We start from the raw sequence: 20,573 nt of genomic DNA, 5'->3' as shown, positions 1-20,573 counted from the left end.
ATTCTTCCTACTTCCTCTATTTTTACACAATTTTTATCCACCTTCCCCATTAGGTTGTAAATTTGCTGAGGGCAGGGATTGTGTGCTTGCTTATGTTGTACTTTCTGAAGGGCTTAATACAGTGCTTTACACTCAGTAGGTGCTCAATAAATATTGATTGATTTCTACCAGAAGGATTGGTGGGGGTGGTTATATATATCTCTGTGGACAGAGGTTGGGGGACAGGTTGGGAGATATTTTCAAAGCCAGGTTAAAAATGCCCCAGGATGGAATTGTGTTTCCCAATGGGAGCTGTAAGACCCTCAAACTGCCCCAATTCACTGGAAGGAGAGGAAGTGACCACAGCCCCTATTGCAATCTTCACAATCAATCCAGAACCACTTGTAGGGATTTGCCTTAGTCTGAAATTTTCACATGTGCACACTAATATGTATACATAGTTTCATATACATACACACACCTAGGGCAGTAGACACAAGCAAGCATCCAAGGACCCCTAGACATGCACACACATACTCCCGTACATATGCATCACAGATTCATCCATAGACACACATCCACAGACCAGTACCCAGGCATACACACACACATGCCCATAACCTACATTCAAATGTCCAGAGACAGATGCTTATACCTACAACTGTAGACACACAGGCCGATGCACACCCACATACAATCACACAGTCCTGTAGTCACATACACAGTTTTATAGTTCATTCATTCATTCATTCAGTTGCACTTATTGAGCACTTACTGTGTGCAGAGCACTGTACTAAGCGCTTGGGATAGTTATATACAGTCATGCACATACACAAACACACAACACCCAGAAGTACAACAACCCTGGGTAGAAATACAGTCACACCCCAGCAAACACACACCCAGCACCCAAAAGGCACGACAGTCGTACGTGGAAATACAGTCACCCACAAACACACACACACAGCACCCAGAGGCAGAACCATCTTGGGGGGAAATAGCATCTCACACAACACACAATAAGCATACACAATACACTCCTAAGCATCACCGTTAGCCTCACCCCACCGACTGAATTTAGAAAGCTACAGGCCCCTTCCCTCCAGCTGCTGCTAAAGTAGTCCAACCCCTTCCCCTCCCACGCCAAAGATCCCTAAGATGCTGTCATGGCCGCCTTCCCTGCTTCTTGCCCGGGCCTGACTCTAGCGCCATTTTGAGCAGCTGTGTCTCACAGGGCCCCGCCCCCTTCCTCTCTCCCTTCCTTCCCCCTCCCTTTCCCCTCTCTCCTTTTCCCTCTCTCCTTTCCCCTCTCTCCCCGCCCTCACTAGGCCTCTCTGCCCTGGCCTTCAGCTCCCAGGGCCCGGAAGCGAACTTAAAGTGCCCGAAAAATCAGTTATCGTCAGTGGCAACCAATATAGATTCCCCCCCACCCCCCCACCCCCACCCCAGTCCCTTTTCATTATAATGCTCCCCACTTCATCTAGGAATTTAGGGTTTAAAATTAGATGGTAGAAGGGCCCACTTCTACCCCGTGACTTCCTCCCTCTCCCCATCTTCCCTCTCGTCTCTGCTCCCTCTCATCCTCCTCCTCTTCCTGCTCCTCTTTCTTCCCCTTCTGCTTTTCTTCCTTTCTCTCCCTCCCTCTTCTCCCTGCTCCCTCTCCTCCTCCTCCTCCTCCTCTTCCTGCTCCTCTTCTCATTTTCTTCCTTTCTCTTCCTCTTCTCCCTGCTCCTCCTCATCTCCCTGCTCCTCCTCGTCTCCCTCCTCTTCTTTTCTCTCCCAGCTCCCTCTCTTCATCCTCCTATCCCCACCTCCCACCTCGGGTCCCGATGCTCGGACAGAGGAATCCAGCCGGCTTTCTCGTCCCAGGACCTGACCCCATCCTCCCCCTCTGGAACCCCTCAACCAGAAGGGAAGGGGAAGGTTCGGGACAGCAGGGACTCGGATCGGGAATTCCTGGGGGAGACCCTCACCCTCCTCCCTTTGCCCCCCCCTCCCACCACCATCGTGGGGCAGCTGGGCTTCTCTTGGCAAATCCCCTCACCCCCGCCTCCATCCAGACGCCGCTCCCATTAGGGTCGGTGTTTTTATTCCCTATTGCCAGTCCGGAAACTTCAGAAATTGGGGAGGGGGAAAAAGGGGAGGGGTGATTTCGAGGGAAGAAATAATCGCAAGGGGTCGGAACCCGCATTTTCACTTAAACAGATTTTCTGGAGAGAAGCGCCCATATCCAGGGGACTCCCAACAACCGAATCCCGGGCCCTCTGGGAGGAGAAGCCAACGGACCCTAACTCAGGGCGGGAATCCCGAAGAAACGATGGGAAGGGGGAGCACGACTGGGAAGGGAATTGGCTGCGGGGAAAGGGGGGACCGAGGGCGGAGACACAGCGACCGCTGGGTTCGAGTATAAAGACATTTATTTCATCTATGAAAATAATGTACAATAAATACTTTCCCATTTTCCTATTAAAGAATTTGAATAAATAGTCTACCGTCTAAAACGTAAAAAACAAAAACGAAACGAGGACGAGGAGTCATTTTAAGACAGACTCCCCGGCTCCGACTTCCAGTAGAATTATTCCTGAGATTTCGCCGAACGAATGGTCCGTTCTCTCGAGGGGCAACGTCCGTGGGTCCTTAACTTAGAGGAAAAGAACAAAGAACGGCGCCTAATTAAATACAGTACCTGGAGTTTAGGTAAACACAAACGGGTCCGGGGGGATGGGTGGGGAGGGCGGGGGATGTTCAGTCCGCTATATTCAATATTGCCTGGTGGACTTGGGGGTCTCTGAGCTGCGCGCCATCTGGAAAAGGGGGACGGGAGGGGCTGGGCCATGGTGGGCCAAACTGGGCCGAACTGGGCCCAACTGGGCCGGGCCTGGAGGTTGGGGGCGGATCCGGGGCTATTGGAAGTGTAGGGGCTGCAAGTCGACGGTGCAGAGCGCGCTGGTGAAGAAATCCAAATCCTCCTCGGAAAAGTGGACGGGGCTCTCCAGAGATTGCGGGAGGCCGGGGGAAAAGCCCATCGGGGGCGAGAGGCAGGCGTCCGCCTCCAACGAGTGCAGATCCGGGAGGAAAGGCGACCCCGGCCCGTCGAGGAAGGCGTCGGGACCCTCGGGGAAGGCGGCGGTCAGAACCTTCCCGTCCCCCGACGGGGCGGACAGCGCCCGCCCTCCCGCCGGCTCTTCTCCGGCTGCGGGGGAGCGACCCCCGAAGGGCGCCGAGGCGGGGTCCCCTCCGGCCTCCAGGGTCCCGAGAGAGGTCAGCTCGGCGTCGGGGGGCTCCTTGGGCCGGCTCTGGCGTTTGTGCTTCATGCGCCGGTTCTGGAACCAGACCTTCACCTGCCGCTCCGTCAGGTCGAGGAGGGCGGCGATCTCCACGCGCCGGGGCCGGCACAGATACTTGTTAAAGTGAAACTCCTTCTCCAGCTCCAGGAGTTGGGTGTTGGTGTAAGCGGTGCGCAGCCTCCGGGCCCCCGCCCCGCCTTCGCCGCCGTCCTGCAGCCCCTGCGAGTCTGAGGAATCCAACCACACCAGCGTCAAAGCCGGCCGGGACCGACCTCCTGCCGTCCGTCCATCCTTCTGGCCCTCTCCTCCCAGCCCCGGCCGCAAGGATCCCCAAACTCCCCCACCTCAAAAAGCGGGCCGGGGGATGGCTTAGGCAGGTCTCTTCCCCCCCCTAATTCCTCTCCCTCCCCTTTTCCTCCTCTCGGCTCCTTCCGGCTCGGGTCAGCGGGAAAATTCCAAGCCGCCCACGGCCTGAGTGTGGGAAGGGGCGTCCGAGCGGCTCCTGGGGGTGGGGGGAGGGGAGAAGGAAGGGGGGAGAGGGTCGGGAAGGAGTCTCCGGCAAGTGGGCTCCGGCCTGCTGCGCCGCCCCCGACCCCCTTCCCAAGAAGGAAAAAAAAAAAAGCTTTCGTCGGGATTCCAGAAGAATCCGGTGGCCGTAGGATTCCCCTCCCCGCTTCCCAGATACGTTCCCCGCCATCCGCAGAGCCGAGATTCCGACGGGAGAGATCTCGGGGCCTTGAGCATTTGGGGGAGATGGTGGGAAAGAGGGTGCCTGGCAACCCCGTCCCCGCCCCGGTATTTCCGACACTTAAAAAATCCAACCTGCGCTCCCCAGGCCTGGAAAAAAAAGCGGGAGAATAGGAGGGGGCGAGGGAGGGGGCGGGGGACCACCTGATCCCCGGAATCTCACCTTCCAGCCCTTCCCCCTCCCCGCAACACCTGCCCCAGAACAAGGGCGACAAGGGCAAGAAAATCCTTTTTCCTTTAGCTGGGAAAACCCCAGGCCGTCGGCAGAGTCGTCTACCAAATAGGCGAGGACGGCGGGGGTTCCCTAAATAACTCTGTTAAGTGTAGACGTTCGGTTCCGGGGGGCAAAGGGACCCCCCCACGCACACCGGGTCTCCACGGCTCCAGAAGACCCCCTCCTCATTTTCTCCCTCGTCCCCGGCTTTCCCCGCCCCCCTCTTCCCCACTCCCTCTCCCGCCACCAACCTGCGGACGTCCCGGCCGGCGGCGCGGAGGACGAGGCGGGCGAAGGCGAGGGGGAAGAGGAAGAAGACGAGGACGAGGCGTGGCTGAGTTTCTTGGCGGATTTCTTCTCTTTCATCCAAGGGAATTCGGGGCCCGGGGGGGCGGCGGTGGCGGGGGGCGGCGGTGGGGCCGCCCCATCTCGGACTCGCTGGTGACTGCGACGTCTCTGGAGGGCGGAGGAGGCCGGCTGGAGGCTGGCCCGGCTCTGCTCAAAGGGGAGAGGAATTAGCGACGACTCCTTGATTGATGAAGTTTGAAATGTTTCCAGGACAGCGGGGAAGGAAGTCAGGCACTCGGCGAGCGAAGGCTGACTGTTGATAAACCCAATCTCCCTCTCGAATTCAAAATTCATGGCTTTCAAGGCGCCCAGCCTGAAGGTGGGGGAGGGGGGCCCACAGAAGGGTGTCAAGAGAGGGCTCCCCCCGCCCCAGGTTACCGTGATGAAGTGGCAGGCGATTTTGGAGGGGCGGGGGGAGGAGAGACAGCTTTCTTTCTCTCTTTCTCCCCCCTCTCTCTGTCTCTCTCTCTTTTCCTCCCTCCGCCCCCTCTCTCTTATATATATAAATATAATATATATATATATATATTTCCCGGCCTTATAATTGTATATTGCTGATAAATACGGGCGTTTCGGGGCCGCTCTCTACGAAACGGGGGAGGAAAGCGAAATTGCAGGCTAAGCGTGGTCACGGGACCTTTCTCGACCAATCGCACGCCGGGGCCTGGTGGAAAACTGAGCATTATTCGCTTTAATTGATTCAAAACTCCATCGACCCTCGTTCTGGACCCCCCACCCCCATCCCCCACCCAACCTGCCTTCCGTTATCCTTTCCCTTCCTCTGCGGAGGACGGGATTCCGCGTGGGAGCCGCCGTGGGGAACAGCCGTCTTTCCATTGAAGATCCTGGGGGGATGGAGGGGATTAAATGGGGGAGGGGGGCACCGGGGATAAAACCACCTTCACCCCCCCCCCTTTAAAAATTCCTCTTCTTGCTTGAGGAAGGAAAAGGGCCGGATTTGCTTTTTAGTTTTGAGTCCTGAAGAATTAGGCCTGAATGCTTGAGTCCTAAAAGCACGAGTCTTAAAGCATTAAAGTAGAATTAACTTATAGAAGCTCGTAGTCCTCAAGAATCGAGAACAGTGGGATCCGTATCTTTCTGGGGGCCACCAGGTACACCTGAACTGACTGTTCTGGGATTAGCAAACAATAGATATCTGGACACAGAGAGCGGCAGACACCGCTGAAGTTAAGAAATAACGATTTGAGATCCGGAGTTGGGAATATTCGATCGGTTGGAAACTTCGATTTGGGCCCTTCTTTGCTTCCAGCTCATACTAGCCATTGGTAATGAGCCCGAAGAAGAGAGACGGAGATGGAGAGGCGGCTGGAGTGAAAGTTTCGAGCTTCTACTCCGGTATTTTATTTTGCAAATCAAACTCTGATGCCAGGAGATGTAACCGGGCTTTGGTTAAAAAACCCACATCCCGTCCACGATCGAACAGGAAAGGGAAGATAGAAGGATCCCCAGAAAGTGGAAAGAGCAGCTGCCACCGACAGAAATTTTTTTTTAAAAAAAGTCACTTCCAGAGAAGATATCTGTTAAGTAGGTCACAGGAACCAGAGAGCAGAGAAGGCGATCAATCTTAACTCTCCAAAGCCCTTTGACAGCTCTGCCTCACTATCGCTTCAAAGAATCCCGGTCTTTGGGAAAGCAGCCTGGAGTAGCTAAATTCGGGATCTTTAAAAGGGTGCGGGGGAGGGGGGGGGAGCGGGCAAATGAGAAAGGTGAATCTGAGAGACCGGGGAGCAGATGGGAAATGGGCAAGAGGAGATGGCGACTAAGTTGGGTGGAAAGTTTTTCTGGAGCTCTCCCTCCCCCTCCCGCCTCCCGTTCCCCTCGTTACTCCCTGCAGCAGAGAAGGCAAAGGAGAAGGAGGAGGGGAGGAAGAGGAGGAGGAAGAGGAGAAGGAGATGGTTGAGGGAGAAATGGAAACACGTCTGGGGCAGCGTACGAGCTAGAAACTTTGTGTCAATTAGACATCCGCGTGGGTGGTGAGTATTAACTAGAAACGAGGGCCGAGGAGGAGGCGGAGGAGAAAATGGTTACAAAAGGGGTGGGGGATGGGGAGGGGGCTGGGCGTTTGCTGTTTGGAATCGCTGAATTAGATTCTTGCTCGCAGCTGGGAAACTTGTCCCACAGCTTTGAGCTCCACTTAGATGAAAAGAAAGTCGTCGTCGTCCCGTTCCCCCCCCACCACCCCAACCATTTGGGACTTTTCTCGACAAAGATTTAAAACATCCCTGACTTCGCGGCCTGATCCCGGGGGACTGGTTAGGGTTTGCGGGGGAGGGGGGGCGGTCGGAGGGTATCTACTCTGGGAAAAGGACCCCGAGACGTGTGAGAACTTGAATCGCCCCCGAGAGACCTTTTTCCAATAACCTCGCTCAGTCGAGAGAGAGGGTGTCTGTCTCTCGGTGGGTAACTCTAGACTCCATCACTGAGCTCCAGCGCAGGCTGAGACCGGCTCCATTCAGAAGACAGAAGGGCCTGGAATCGTTCCTGGCAGATCTGACCGCTAAGTTACTGACTAACGTGAACTGGGTTTGGGGAAAGGTAGAGGAAACAGATGCAGAGAAAGTTAGGTTCATCGCCCACTAGGACAGAGAGATCTAGGCCTCGCCCTATTAGAGAGAGAGAAAGAGAAAGACAGAGAGAGCGCGCGCGCGTGTGTGTGGTGGTAGTATGCTGATGGGATAGGGTGTGGGTTATCTGCAGAGTCTACAGAAAAGGACCGGTATATGTGTGAAATAGAGTAGACCGGATTCGAGACCAACAAGGTTGTAGACTTACGATGTGTTAGTACGGTAGAGCATAGGAATACATCATACGTATAATGAATCATACATTTGAAGCTCCTGGGATCCCCAAAAGTTAAAATTATTTCTCCTTTTCTTCGATTCCTCAACTTCATCTGTTTTGAAACTCTTCAGTCGTTTCTCCTATGAGCGATCGCGACTACGTCGATAAATCGTACGACCCTTTCCCACACACCCTCCCCTTTAACCGCCCCCTCCCGCGAACAAACCCAAATCACTGTGAGAGGGCCAGTAACACCATCCAGAAAATGGTATTCGGGGAAGAAGAGCAGAAAAAGAAAACCCCGGAGAATTGTTACTTGATCCCAATCAAACTTTCCACGCTCTTATGCTTTTAAATTATAGTATGACCGATTGCTCAATTGCTTACGGCATGAACGCGGCTCCGCCAGTTCCATCCCTGCGTGGAGAGGGAGAGACGGGGCTGTTTTTTTAATTGTTATTTATTGTTGCATAAAGACTGTAATTACTAACCTCGGACTGCCGGGATGCAACATAAAAAAGGAACCGAGCTTTTGCTTTAAGGCCAGGAACCCACCCCAAATATATGTTGCTAATTAAGTAATGCCGGCGCGTCTCTTACGATTAGAATTATGCGAGTCTCCAGCGTCTAGCCATCGTTTATTCTTTCAACGAATTACCTTCATTTTTCAGCTTCCCCGTCCCCTCTCCCTTATCGGCTCCGGCGACATGGCGGTGACATTTCATCTTTGACAGACGGTTTATATCCTTGCTCCAATATCATAAAACTTTTATTGAACCGCGACTAATAAATGAAGTTTTCTCAAGGATTTGGGAGCAGAAGAGGCCATTAGTGGGAGGATTATTTTATTTATTCCGTTATGCCAGCATCCTTTCTCCCTCGCCGCTCTCGATCAACCGCTTCCCAAATCCTCCACGGATATTTCGTAATTTAATTTCACTTCGGTTGTAATAGTGTAACCTGAAAACTCTAGGCCTTGGGTTGTTTTTTGAGATTAATCATTTTCCTTTGTTTTCATTTTAGACCCAATGGCTGTTGGGCTTGGGGTCACGTGGTATCTTCTTTGTAGCAGCGGAAGAGAATCGTGAAGTTTAGGTGGCGGGGAAGGATATGGAGCAGGCATATCCAGAGACGGGAAAGAGAGGGTGGGAGAGAAGGAGGGAGGGAGCGAACCAGGGTGGGGGTGGGGGAGAGATTCCGCGCGCCAGAGCCAGGCCCAGTGAAAGGCAGAGACCGATAGAAAGAGAAGGGGAGAGATCAGAGGAACCCAACTTGCTAATTACACACCAGGCAGGCAAAGACGTTGTCACGGGTTTGGAAACACGCGAAGTCAGACAAATAGGATCTAACAGGAAGGTAACATCGAGCTGGAGGCGGGAAGAGCAGAGAGAGAAAGGGAGGCGGGGGGGGGGGGAGAGAGGGAGAGAGAGGGGGTGGGGGGAGAGGAGAGGAGAGGACCTGTCGAGAACAGGAAAAAAGAGCCACAGAACGAAGGAAAGAGGGATAGAAAATAGAAACATTTTGTCCCCTCCTTCGGGTCTAGGGGAAAACTTGCCCGGCCACTAACTCCTTTCACAGTAGTCTGGCCGAGAGGGTCTTTTAATAGGGACCAATAGGACAAGATAAAATTGATAACAGAAAGTTTATTCAGGAATTGCTCAACAAACAACCCTTTGAAGTAAGGAAAAAGTAACTACTAAGAACAAAGGAAGACTTCCCAGAGGGATTCGCTATGATTCTACCAGTTCAGGACTATACAGCGACTATCGGGGTCTGGTTCATGCCTTCAGGAGAACTAATTACAATTGTTGCTAAGTACTAGGGGAACAGAAAACTACGGATCTTCCCTAAAGTACAATAACTCAAATAAGTTGGTTTTACAATGACAGGAAACACAATGTCCTTTATAACAAGTAAATACTAAAAAAAGTACAATTCTTCTTTTTTCTCATATAAATACATAATGTTGTGGGATAAATAATACAAAAAAGAAAATATTTTAACTGGCTATAACCAATAAATATATATGAATGTTCACTAGAACACACACGTCTTGAGAGACCCCCAGATTATGTTGGCTGAGCCGTCTCTCAAAGTTGTTTTTATACCCATTAAAATGTAAACTCTAAGTGCAACAAAGGTGCCCCGAGAAAGAGCAGTAAGCAAACAACAGCAGGCTATGTCTGCTGCTCTGTCCCTGGGACGTACAGTTTGTTCAAATATACCCTGTTTTCACGTTAAGTCAAGAGAGGAACGAAAGAAAAGAAAATGCAGGAGTTCACGTATCCAGATTGCTTTTTGTAAATGACCCTAGAGAGAGGGAGGGAGAGAGATTTAACTGGAGAGCCGAGAGCAAGGGGGGGGGCGGCGGTGCAGGAGAGACGGTTCCACACTGAATCACCGGCCTCTTCTAGGCCCCTCTCTCGGTCCAGACTCCTTCTTTTTTAAAAAACACTGTTTGTGTCGGGGGGGAGGGGGGAGGAGTGTCTGTGTCTTTCCCTTCCTCTCATCGTCCCTGAGCCGCTGAGACCCTAACGGGGAAGAATCGCCAGGTAGGCGTGTTTTTAGGTTGTTTGAGGGGTGGGATGGGGGAGTGGAGTGGACAGGGTGAGGGACTGACTCAGGGCCAGAGGAGATGGGAGAGAGAAGGGGAGGCTCTAGAGCCCGAGGAGAGTGTGTGTGGGCGGGGGGGACTACTATCCGGGGGGAAGGGAGGAGGGGAATTTATATTTTCCCTTTCTTTAGTTTAAAAAGAATAGGGTTCAGAATGTTTTGGGGTTTGCGAGGCCAGTTGCGAGGGGGATTGGGGAGGGGGTGTGCTCATCTGCCAAGTCTTCCTGGTCGCTATAAAAAATATTCTTCACCTTGGCTGAGTTTACCGTCCCGCCCCTCCCCATCCCAAAGAGAAATGGGGTTGAAATTAGATCAGGGCTGAGGGGCGAGGAGGGGGAAGGAGAAGGGGGAGGGAGAGGGTGGAAGAGGAGGGTCTCTGGTGGTCTGGCCTGGTCTCCAAAGCTTCTCTCCTTCAATTACTCTCGGCAGAGAGGAAGTCGAGTAAGCAGAGCTGGGGAACCGGGCCCGAATTCTTCCAAATGAGGGAGCTGGGGAGGGGAGCGCCCCCCAACACACACCAACTCTTGTCCACTACATCCTCTCCTATTCTTTTCCACCGTCGCCCTGGTGTTGCCCCCCCACCCCGCTTCTCTCACCCCCCCTCCTCCCTCCACCCCCCAAAATCCCCATCACAGGTGGGTCAGCTTGGGAGCGTCCTGGATTCTGCCCTGAGGAGGAGCGTGGTGGGAAGACAGGTCCGTGTAGGTGGGGTGCGGGTCGCAAGGTCCGTGGTGCTGCTGGCCGGAGCCCAGAGCGGGCGCCCCGTTGTAGTCCAAATTGCCCGAAGGGTGGTGGGCCAGGTGGTTGAGGCCGTAGAGGGGAGGGCCGGAAGGGGGTGGCAGGGGCTCCCCGTAGCCGCCCCCCGCCACGTAGACGGGGCTGGCGGTGCCCTGCAGACCCCCGGGCCCGTAGGCGCCCCCGTTGGCCTGCAGGACGTGGGGGTCGTAGTCGGGCCCGGGCGCGGGGTACTTCTGCGGGGCGGCGCAGCCCTTCGGGGGTTGCTGGAAGTTGGGCGGCAAGGCATAGGCATTCTGGTGGCTTTTGCCGAAGGCGGGCGGGGACGGCGTCTCGTAGCCGGAGGTCATAGTATGCAAGGCGTTGAGGAAGCCGGCCGTCGACTGCATGGGCTGCGGGGGGCTGCCGGCGGGGGACGGGCCCCCCGACGAGGAGCCCAGCCCCTTGGTCTTCTGGTCCTTCTTGTATTTCATGCGCCGGTTCTGGAACCAGATCTTGATCTGCCGCTCGCTCAGGTTCAGCAGGTTGGCCATCTCCACCCGGCGCGGCCGGCACAGGTAGCGGTTGAAGTGGAACTCCTTCTCCAGCTCCACCAGCTGCGCGCTCGTGTAGGCCGTCCGGGCCCGCTTCGAGGCCGAGGAGCCCGGGGGGCTCTTGTCGCCGCCGCCGACGCCCCCCGAGACGCCCCCCGAGACGCCCCCGCCCCCTCCGCCGCCCCCTCCTCCTCCTCCTCCGCCGCCGCCGCCGCCGCCGCCGCAGGTCTCTGCCGGATCGAGGGGGAGGGAGGAGGGGGAGGGAGAGGGGGGAGGGGGGCGAAATGAAATAAAAGATAATTACTGAACATGCCGAAATTGAATGCATCGTTTCTTAATAAATCCAGGACCAGGCGCGGAGCCCCCCTCCCCCGCTCCCTCCGCATTAGCGGACACTCCATAATGGTGGCATTTATTAAGAGCCTGGCTCTCCCGTCGCTGCCCCGGCTTATGAAAATTTGATCATGTCACGCAGACAGGAGCTGCACGGCCATTTATTCATGACTGGATTATTATTTCTCTCACTCTCTCTCTCTCTTTCTCCTTTCTCTTGACCCCAGGCTGCTGCTGCTGCTGCTGCTACCGTCCGCCCCCCAACCCCTCCTCGGGCGTGGGCGTGGGGGCCAACAGGCCCGTGGCCTAGAACACGCGTGGGGGCCCCAGAGTCGCCCCGTTGGCTGACAGTGGTGATAGCCCCGGCTCTCGCCTGAGGCCCTGCCATCCATGGAACTAACGGCTACAGGAATGCCCCCCCTTCCCCCCACCCCTGGACGGTAGGGAACTGGGCTGGGGGCTTGGGGTGGGGGTGGGGGGCTGCTGCTGGAGGCCGGTTCGGCCTGGGGTGGGGGTGGGAGGCGGGATTCAGGCCCCGGCAACATGGGCCTTAACTGAGCAAGAGCGAGGAGTGATGTTTGGAGGCCGCAGGGGCTGGGAGAGGATGCTAGGGAGGGTCCGGTTTTTACCCAGGGGGTTTCAGTTGGAGGTGGGTGGGGGGCTTCCAAAACCCCTTCACCCCTCCCCACCGGCCGAGAGCTCGCAAGCTTCTCTTCCCCACCCCCTCCACCGTGGGGCAGGAGCCGGGCAGAGGGAGGGGTGAGACCCCCGCTCCGCCACTTGTCTGCTGTGTGACCTTGAGCCAGTCACTTGACTTCTCTGGGCCTCGGTCTCCTCAATCGGTTAAATGGGGCTTGGGACGGTGAGCCCCACGTGGGCCAGGGACCGGGTCCAACCCGATTAACTTGTCTTCTCCCCAGCGCCGAGTACAGTGCCGGGCCCCCAGTAAGCCGCTCAACCTGTACCGCCGTCGTGATTATGATTCTCATTACCTGTGCTGGGGACACTGAGTTTCAGTTTGGAGGTTTGCCGAGACTCTTTCATCCAGGGGAAAATCTGTTTGGCGAGGGCCGAGCCGGCCCCCAGCCCCGCCTTGGGAGCGGAGCCCTTCCCAGCCGGGCCGGGGGGGTTATTGCCCTCGCTGGCGGGGCCGGCGGGGGCGGCGCTGGGCGGTGGGGGCGAGCCGGGGGGCGCTGGGGGGGCGGTCGGGGGGCAGGCCGGCCCGCAGGCAGCTGCCGTTCAGCTCCCGGCCCTTGGCGGGAGGGGCGGCGTTGCCCAGAGCCTGCAGCGAGCAGGCCGAGCGCTGATAGTCGCCGTCGAGGGGCGGGGGGCCCTGGTAGGAGCCCGGCGGGGGCCCTTCGTAGCCGAAGCCATTGCTGCTGGGGTAGGGGTAGGTTCCGAAGAGGGCGGAGGAGTTGTCGTAGAACGAGGTTTTCTGCATCGCTGGACCGGGCCGGGGCGGCGGCTGGCGACTTGCGAGGTCTTGATGCCCTCGGGGACGGACATTGGCAACCCCGGGGTCACGTGACGCAAGGAACCCCCTCCTCTTCTTCCTCCTTCTCCCCCTCCTCGTCTTCCTCCTCCTCCTCCTCCTCCTCCTCCTCCTCCCGTGGTCTATTGGCAACGGCTGACCTGAGGAGCGAGAGAGAAGACAGAAGAGGGAGAAACGGACCGGGCTGCGAATCCATCTTAGAGACTGAAAAGGGAGATGACATCAATAGGAGCTTTTTCCCTCTTCTCCTCCTTCTCCCCTTTTCCCCCTCCCCTCCCCCACCCTTTCTAAGCAGATACCGGGGCCGGAGACACCTCTAGCAACTTCCTGACCCGCGGCTGAGAAGTTTATTGGTTTTTTAAAGACTATCAGAAAGTCACCGGCCACCCCAAAGAGGGCTGCACTCCTCCGGCGGGGTCAAAGGACGACGAGAGATCTCGTTGACTTTTCTTCCCCAGAGGAACAGGTTCTGCCCTTCTCCAGAGGGATTCCGGGGTGGAGAGCCGTATCCATGGTGGGGGGCAGGGGGCGGAGGGGGGAGCGGCGCACAGACTGGGGCAGAGATCAGCTTGGGTGATTCCAAAAACAGAGCATCGTCATCACCAGCAAGTTTATCATCCTCTGAAGGCAAGGTCCGAGTCTGCCCCCTCCCTCCTCTCAGTGCACGTTCGGGCCTTCTTCAGGAAGACGCCACTCTCCGCCTCAGAGGGTCTTGGGAGAAAAGGGGGTCCCACTCTGCAGACCGCGGACCATTGGAGATTTCATTCCGGCCATCGGCCCTCTCTCCGCTTAACTGAGTGCAGTAGCAGCTCCCCATGATTGCTGTCCAGGTTTGGCACAGATTGATCCGGGCAGAGACTTCCAGCTCCAGGCGAAATTTTGACTTGATCGAGTTGCCCTCTCTTCCCTCCTCTCCCCAAAGCGCTCTCTCTCTCTCTCTCTCTCTCTCTCTCTCTCTCTCTCTCTCTCTCTCTCTCTCTCTCTCTCTCTCTCTCTCTCTCTCTCTCTCTCTCTTTCTGTCAAAGCTGCCTTGCCGTGGGCCCCGAGCTCAAATGTGGTTGTTTGGGTTTGTCAAACTCATCGGTCCTGGACCATATGGTACAGACTTTTGCTCCCTCCTCTCCCCCACCTCCTTCTCTCTCTCATCTTCTCCTTCTTCTCCCTCGTTGCCGTTTGCTTTTCTTAACAAGAAGAATGAAAGGCCGGCCTCTTCCCTGGTGGACTTCTCTGAACTGAGGAAAATGAGTTTTGTTGTGTTTGTTTGTTTGTTTTTTCTCCATCCGAAAACGATTTGCTGGAAACACGAAGCTGAAGCGATCCCGCAATGGCGCGGAGAGTTTGCACTGGGGCCAGAGACCCAACTCATTCCTTGTCTGAAGCGAAAAACGCAGGATGGCCACTTCAATGGCGGGTTGAAGTGGAAACGGAGAAGATGACCTGCGCTGCTGTGGGGTTTTCTGAACGAATAGGTACAAGTTCTTCATCCGAATGTACACATAAAGAGACGTATCTTTAAACCCTCTCCTTCGCTGCGTACCAGATTGCTAATAAAACTCTCCAACCTGTCCTCTCTCCCGATTCGTGAGTGTGAGATCTTTCGAGACTATTTTCACAAGGTGCCGCAAAAAAAATTAAAACGCGGGGGGGAGGGGGGAGGGGAGGGGGCGAGCTCGAAACCCGCCTTACCCCCTCTCCCTTCCCCTCACCCACCGGCAGTGTCTCCGCAGGAGCGAGGAGCTAAAGACCATCCTGCCGCCCCCCGAGCTGGATTCCGTCTTCCCGATTTTTTCTTTAATTTTAGGAAAGACGTTTCTGTTTGAAAACAGCCGGCACCTTCCAGGAGGGCGATAAAAAAAATATTTCTTCTGATCCGGGTGACGAAAATGGCCTTTATCGTGATTAGTATCATTTCGATTATTTTCTTTTCAAAATCTTCGACAAAGCCCGGATGGCAGAACTAGGAGAATTAGCCCGCGGGCGTCCGGCCTAGTTTATGATTAATAGATGGAGAACGAAAAAGCATCAGGAGAGGCCGGGAGCAGAGGGCACCGGGCCCTGGCATTATTCCCGTGGTCATTATTGATATTATTGTTGTTATTTTGCTGGGGGCCGGGGGCTGTTCAAGACCAGTAACCCCCCCTCCCCCTCGCCCCCCGCCAAAGAGGCAGAATGAAAATCAGCGGCGCGGCCTGGGCTGTGTCGGCGGAAAAGGGAGCCCCAACATAATGCGAAATCAAGGGAAACGAACGGCGGCGGGAAGGATTGGGAAGGGCCGGGAAACGCCGGGAAACTCTTAGCCTCGAGCCGGTGCCTGTCTGCTTCAGCTCCAACCGCTCGTTCTCAGGAAGGAGAGACATTTCTCTCTCTGGAGAAATTTCCTGGAGATATTTCTCTATCTCTTGCCGACCGGAGACCTCGCCGGGCACCGGACGCGGGTTGGGAGGCGGAGGGCCCGGTGGAGCGCTCGCTCGCTGCTCCCGCAGCCAAGTTTCGGCTCCGGAGCTAACAGAATTACGGGCTTCGGCTGCACCGGCATTCCGACTTTCCCCGGCCCCGCTCGGTTCCCGGAATTCTCCGGGCCGGGCCGAGATGGCAAACGAAGGGAAGAAAGGGGGCAAGGCAGGGGAGGAGCTGGAGAGGAGCAGGGAAGAATGGAGTGGGGAGGGAGAAGTCGGAGAAGCCAGGGAGAGCGGCAGGAGGAGAAGCTGAGATTTTCCAGTCGAGATCTAGACATATTTTCCCGAGTCTGAGCGATCCCTCCATGTTGGAAATATGAAATACTCCATCTGGCGCTTCGGGGGGAGAGGCAGAGCCGCCTGGTTTCCCCAGGGGATCGCCGGCAGGGTGTGAAGGGAGGGAGGGGGGGTTCTCCCCATCGAAACCCCTCGAAACCGAATCCATCTCGGACCCCCCGAGGCTGGAGCGCTTAACAATAGCGAGAAAGAGAGAGAGAGAAGAGAGGAGGTCCGAAATCGGCAGGCCAGCGGCGAGCCTGGGAGAATGAGAGAGAGAGAGAGTCTTCTATATCAAATGTTTCAAGCGGGCGGGGAAAATCTGGCTTGGAGCTAGGTGAAAGCTTCAGGAGAAAAGGGAAGAGAAAAAAGAGAGAGGGAGGGAGAGAGAGAGCGAGAGAGAGAGAGCGCGCGAGAGAGAGGCAGAGAGAGAGAGTCACTGCGTGGAAGGAAGCTTATAGCTTGTGAACTCTTCTTGAACCGAGATTGGAGTCATATGGGCCATAAATCATTGAGACATACTCTCCGCCATTCACAAACTGATAGCCTATTTGAGTCCAGCTTACCTTAGCCACGGACGAGGGGAGCACAGGCAGACATAATATATGTTCACATCGAGCCCCAGCGCGAGCGGTAGGCGAGAAGGCTCCCCTCCTTGAAGGCAAAAAAACACTGTTAAGCCACATCCAAAAAAACAAAAACAAACCCAGCCCGGCTAGGGAGCCGGAGGGGGCCGGCCGGCGGAGCCGCGGCGCATCCGCTCCGATTCACTCCGTTTAGGAGGGGGGAGGGGGAGGGGAGCTGGGGGGGGAGAGGGGAGAGGGCGGAGGGAGGAAAAAAAGAGGAGAAGAAGCGAAAGGTGGTCCAGCCTTCCCAAGATCCCGAGAATCCAGCTCCAGGCTCCCGAACGGAGAAACCCAGACAAGCCCGCTGTCCTATAATACTGGTACGCCCTACTCTCTGATAACAATGGCCTCTGCTTTTGCACAGGGGAAAAAAAAACATATAGACACACGCAGACACACGGACACTTACAGACAGAGAGACACATGGATACGCAGACGCACGGACACAAGGACACACACTCCGAGACACAGGGACGCGCACAGGCACGGACATATTCAAAGACACATGGATCTAGGGACAGACGGACAGACGGAAACATAGATGCACACATTAACACGTGGGCACATGATACATGGACACAGTAGTGCATCAACACATAAGCGCTTAGTATAGTGCTAAGCGCTTAGTACAGTGCTCAGCACACAGTAAGCGCTCAGTAAATACGGTTGAATGAATGAATGAATGAAAAACAGACATAAATACATGTCGGCACAAACACATAGGTACACACATAAGCACACAAGTATAAAAACAAACCACATACAGACAGGCATATAGATGTCCACATACAGACAGACATATAGACATTCAGAGTCAGACAAACCCAGACAGACTGACACATGAGCATACACCCAAAGTCAGACACATATACACCTAGAAACCGAGACACAGACAGGAATGCACACATTCACTGACGCAAGAGCCACAGACCCTCAGAGAAATAGACACATGTACAAAGTCAGACACAGACACACACTTACACGCACACCCTCAGACATACATACACTCAGACTCATCTACACATAGGTGCACAGATACGCTGACACATAGCCACGTACAGACACAGAAAAATGTGACCACCCAAGCACCTAGATACAGAATACGTGCACACAGATGCACAAACATAGACTTACACCTGCATATGTGCAGATATACTAATATATAAATATACACACACACAAACTTATATATTCCCCCTCATTTCTCTCCAAGCAGCTATGCCTCATGGGGGAAGGAAGGGAGCTGTGTTTCCCACCCCACTTCCTTCTGATTTCCCTCCCCTCAAAGAGATAGAAAAATGAAGGCATTGGAAGGAAAAAACAAAAATAAAGATTGCTTTGAGCGAGGTGGAGAAGCCCTGGGCAACGTGGCTGGAGCCCTGGGTCGCCCCCCACCCTGTCCCCCCCTGCACAACGTCACCAGGGAGGAATTATGCTAATGCAAGTGTCGCTGGACAGAGGCCCAGGCCCAGGGACGGGGCCCAGGAGTCCAGTAGCTGCCAGTCAGGTGTCACTCGGGCCGGGTCGGGCCGGGCTAGACCGCTCCTTTTCCAGGACTGGAGATTTCTATTATTCTTCACTGTCTCGTTCCTCTTTGACTGTCTCAGGCCGTCTGCCTGTCTGCGACTCTTAGTCTGTGTCTTTCCGTCTGCCTGTCTGCTGTCTTTTTTTGTGCCGCTTTCCACTTCTCCCACCTTCCACTTCTGCTGTCCCAGTTTTAGGGTAGAGTCCCTTCCCAACTAAAGAAACAGGCCGGGAGAGAGAGAGAGAGAGAGAGAGAGAGAGAGAGAGAGAGAGAGAGAGAGAGGAGGTGAATCTGTGTGAGTGGGTCTGAAGGAGTGTGCGTGTGTGTGCAGGGGTGGATGTGTTTATGCCTGTATGTGCCTGTATGTGTATTTGTGGGTGAGTGGGGGTGCATGCATGTACGTACGTATATGTGTTTGGGTGAATGTGCATGACGTACATTCATCATGTATGTGCGTGTGTGTAAGGGTGTGCTTAAAGCCCCCCTCCCTCCTTTTTTTGAGAACAGACAGCAAGCGGGTGACGGATGATTTAAAAAGGTGGGGGTGGCAGAGGGGGAACGAGAGAAGCGGGACAAAAGGAGGAATCTGCCATGTTGTTACAGTTCCAGGAGCAGGACGGACTCCAGGGGCTGGGGAACTTTCCTGGTAAGCAGTGATGTTAGGTCTTTCACTCAGGGTCACTGAAGAACCGAAACGGGGGAGGTGGGAATGGAGGCAGAGAAAATAATCTGCACTTCAAATGAGATGGTGGAAAGGAGAGCGGCCGGCTGGAGCGAACTCGACGTCAGGATCACTGATACTGATTTTGATTTTGATTTTACATTTTAGTTCTTCAGAATCTTCTTCTTGTGTTCCGAAACAGAACCTTCGGTGACTCTCGCTCGCTGTACATCGACGACTTTCCGATCGAGCCGAGCTGCCAAAAGGAAACTTCATTTTGGTTCCAGGGGCGTTTCGCACAGGACTGGAAAAAGAGGGCAAACTCTTCGGTGTGGGCGGAGGCTCGGGCCCAAGAATGTAGGTGTCTGCAGATTTTGGGGTGGGGGCGGTGGGAGAGCTCGGTTCTGTCTAAACCCCTCCTAACTTTTTTTTAAGAGAACGTTTGGTCTTTCCCTAAATGCTGACTGTGGATTTAGAAGGATAAAAGTGAAGACAGAGGCTGCTTCTCCCCACCGCACACCCCACCCCTTTCTTTTACACAAAAGCAGTTGGGAAAACTGGTTCTTTGGCCAGGTGTGTCTGGGGGTAGACAGTTTTCTCTCACTCTCTGTCTGACTCTCTACCTCTGTGAATGTGTCTCTGCCCTGTCAGCCTCTGTCTCTAAGTCTCGGTCTCCCCACCTTCCACCACCACCCCCGTCGTCTCAAGTTAAGGCATCTCCTCACACTTTGACAGTCTTGACTCCCCCCAACTTGGAAAGCTTCTGGAGGTAAGAGAAGGGGCCTAGAGGAGAAAGAGTTTCCAGTTGTTACTTCTCCAGAGCAACGCCCAGGCACTAGGAAGCGGCAACGGGGAACAAAGGGGAGCCCCGATTCTTTCGATTCCTGGTTCCCCAGGACTGCTTCCCATCCGACCCCCGACAGGTTTCAGTTTAGAGGCCGGGGGCCGACGGTGGAGGTGGGAAGGGAAGAGATATCCTGTGCCAGCTAGGGGAGGGAGACTCAAACGCTCAGATGGTGGGACTTGGTTTTTCCTCCTCCTCATGGCTGGGTCCAGAGGCAGCGGAACCCCCAGGAGAACATCCCTTGGATGGAGAAAGGAACCTTCTGGACCCTCAAGGGCAGTCCTAGATTGTTCGATTGGCTCCAGAGGGGGCGGCGGGGGGGGCGGCTCCGCCGGATTTGCCCCCGAAGGAGAAACTTTGAGAGGGAGGGAGGCACTGGCCCGGCTGGTGAGATCGGCATCCCCAGTTCCAGCCACCCAAAATCTGCCTCCCACTCACGTGGGGACGCTGACCCAGGGGGACTGAAGAGCCTTTTGGACTTTCACTCCCGTTGCAGCTAAGGTAAAGTTTCCATCCCAAGTCCTGGGCAGCAGCGACCCGCCCATGATTGTCTTCCTTTTGGGATATGAACTCTGGGAAGGGGGCAAAGGCACTGCTGTGATGAACCGCTTTTCACTTTCATTCTTCCCCACTCCTCTTTTTTTCCTTTCCTCTTTTTTCTTTCCTTCCTCCATCCCTCCTTTCTTTCTCTCCCCCTCCCTTATTCCTCCCTTTCTCTCTCTCTCCCTTCTTCCTTTCTCCCTCATTCCTTTTATCTTCCCTTCCTCCCCCATCCCTCTGGGCCGACCTGTCTCTCGTCTCCCTTTCCTCCATCTTGCCTTTCTTTTCCTCTTTCCTCCTTTTTTTCCTTTCCTCTCTCTCTTCCTTTCTTTCCTCTCCGCTCTTACCCTTTTTCTCTTTCTTTCTCAGTGGCGGAGGGGAGACGAATCTGCATCCGTGGGGGTGGGGGAAGCCCCTCTAGAAAGACAAGGCGATAGCTTATGGGAAGGTAGACAGGAAGAAAAGAACTGTAAGGCTAAGAAAACTGAAGAAAGATACTGCAAGGACACCCTTTAAATGACAAGAAGGACCCAGCTCTGACGCAAAATTGAACTCATAACGA

At 54.8% G+C, this 20,573-nt stretch overlaps 2 protein-coding genes across 2 annotated transcripts; both read right to left on the bottom strand.

The window, feature by feature from the left end:
• Positions 1-2,439: 2,439 nt before the first annotated feature.
• On the bottom strand, positions 2,440-4,941 carry HOXB2 (homeobox B2). Its single transcript, XM_038754190.1, has 2 exons — positions 4,479-4,941; positions 2,440-3,493 (listed from the first exon to the last, which is right to left on the bottom strand). The coding sequence occupies exons 1-2, from the start codon at positions 4,867-4,869 to the stop codon at positions 2,883-2,885; spliced, it is 1,002 nt and encodes a 333-aa protein (XP_038610118.1). The 5' UTR covers positions 4,870-4,941; the 3' UTR covers positions 2,440-2,882.
• Positions 4,942-10,619: 5,678 nt separating this feature from the next.
• HOXB3 (homeobox B3) lies at positions 10,620-16,464 on the bottom strand. Its single transcript, XM_038754450.1, is given in 4 exon segments — positions 10,620-11,488; positions 12,584-12,794; positions 12,796-13,223; positions 16,382-16,464. Coding segments are annotated over 3 exon segments (1,317 nt in total). The 5' UTR covers positions 13,033-13,223; positions 16,382-16,464.
• Between the last annotated feature and the right edge of the window lie 4,109 nt (positions 16,465-20,573).

This window comes from Tachyglossus aculeatus, chromosome 11 (genome assembly GCF_015852505.1).
Source record: "Tachyglossus aculeatus isolate mTacAcu1 chromosome 11, mTacAcu1.pri, whole genome shotgun sequence".
Classification (NCBI taxonomy): Eukaryota; Metazoa; Chordata; class Mammalia; order Monotremata; family Tachyglossidae; genus Tachyglossus; species Tachyglossus aculeatus.
This window is presented reverse-complemented; position numbering and strand designations above follow the sequence as displayed.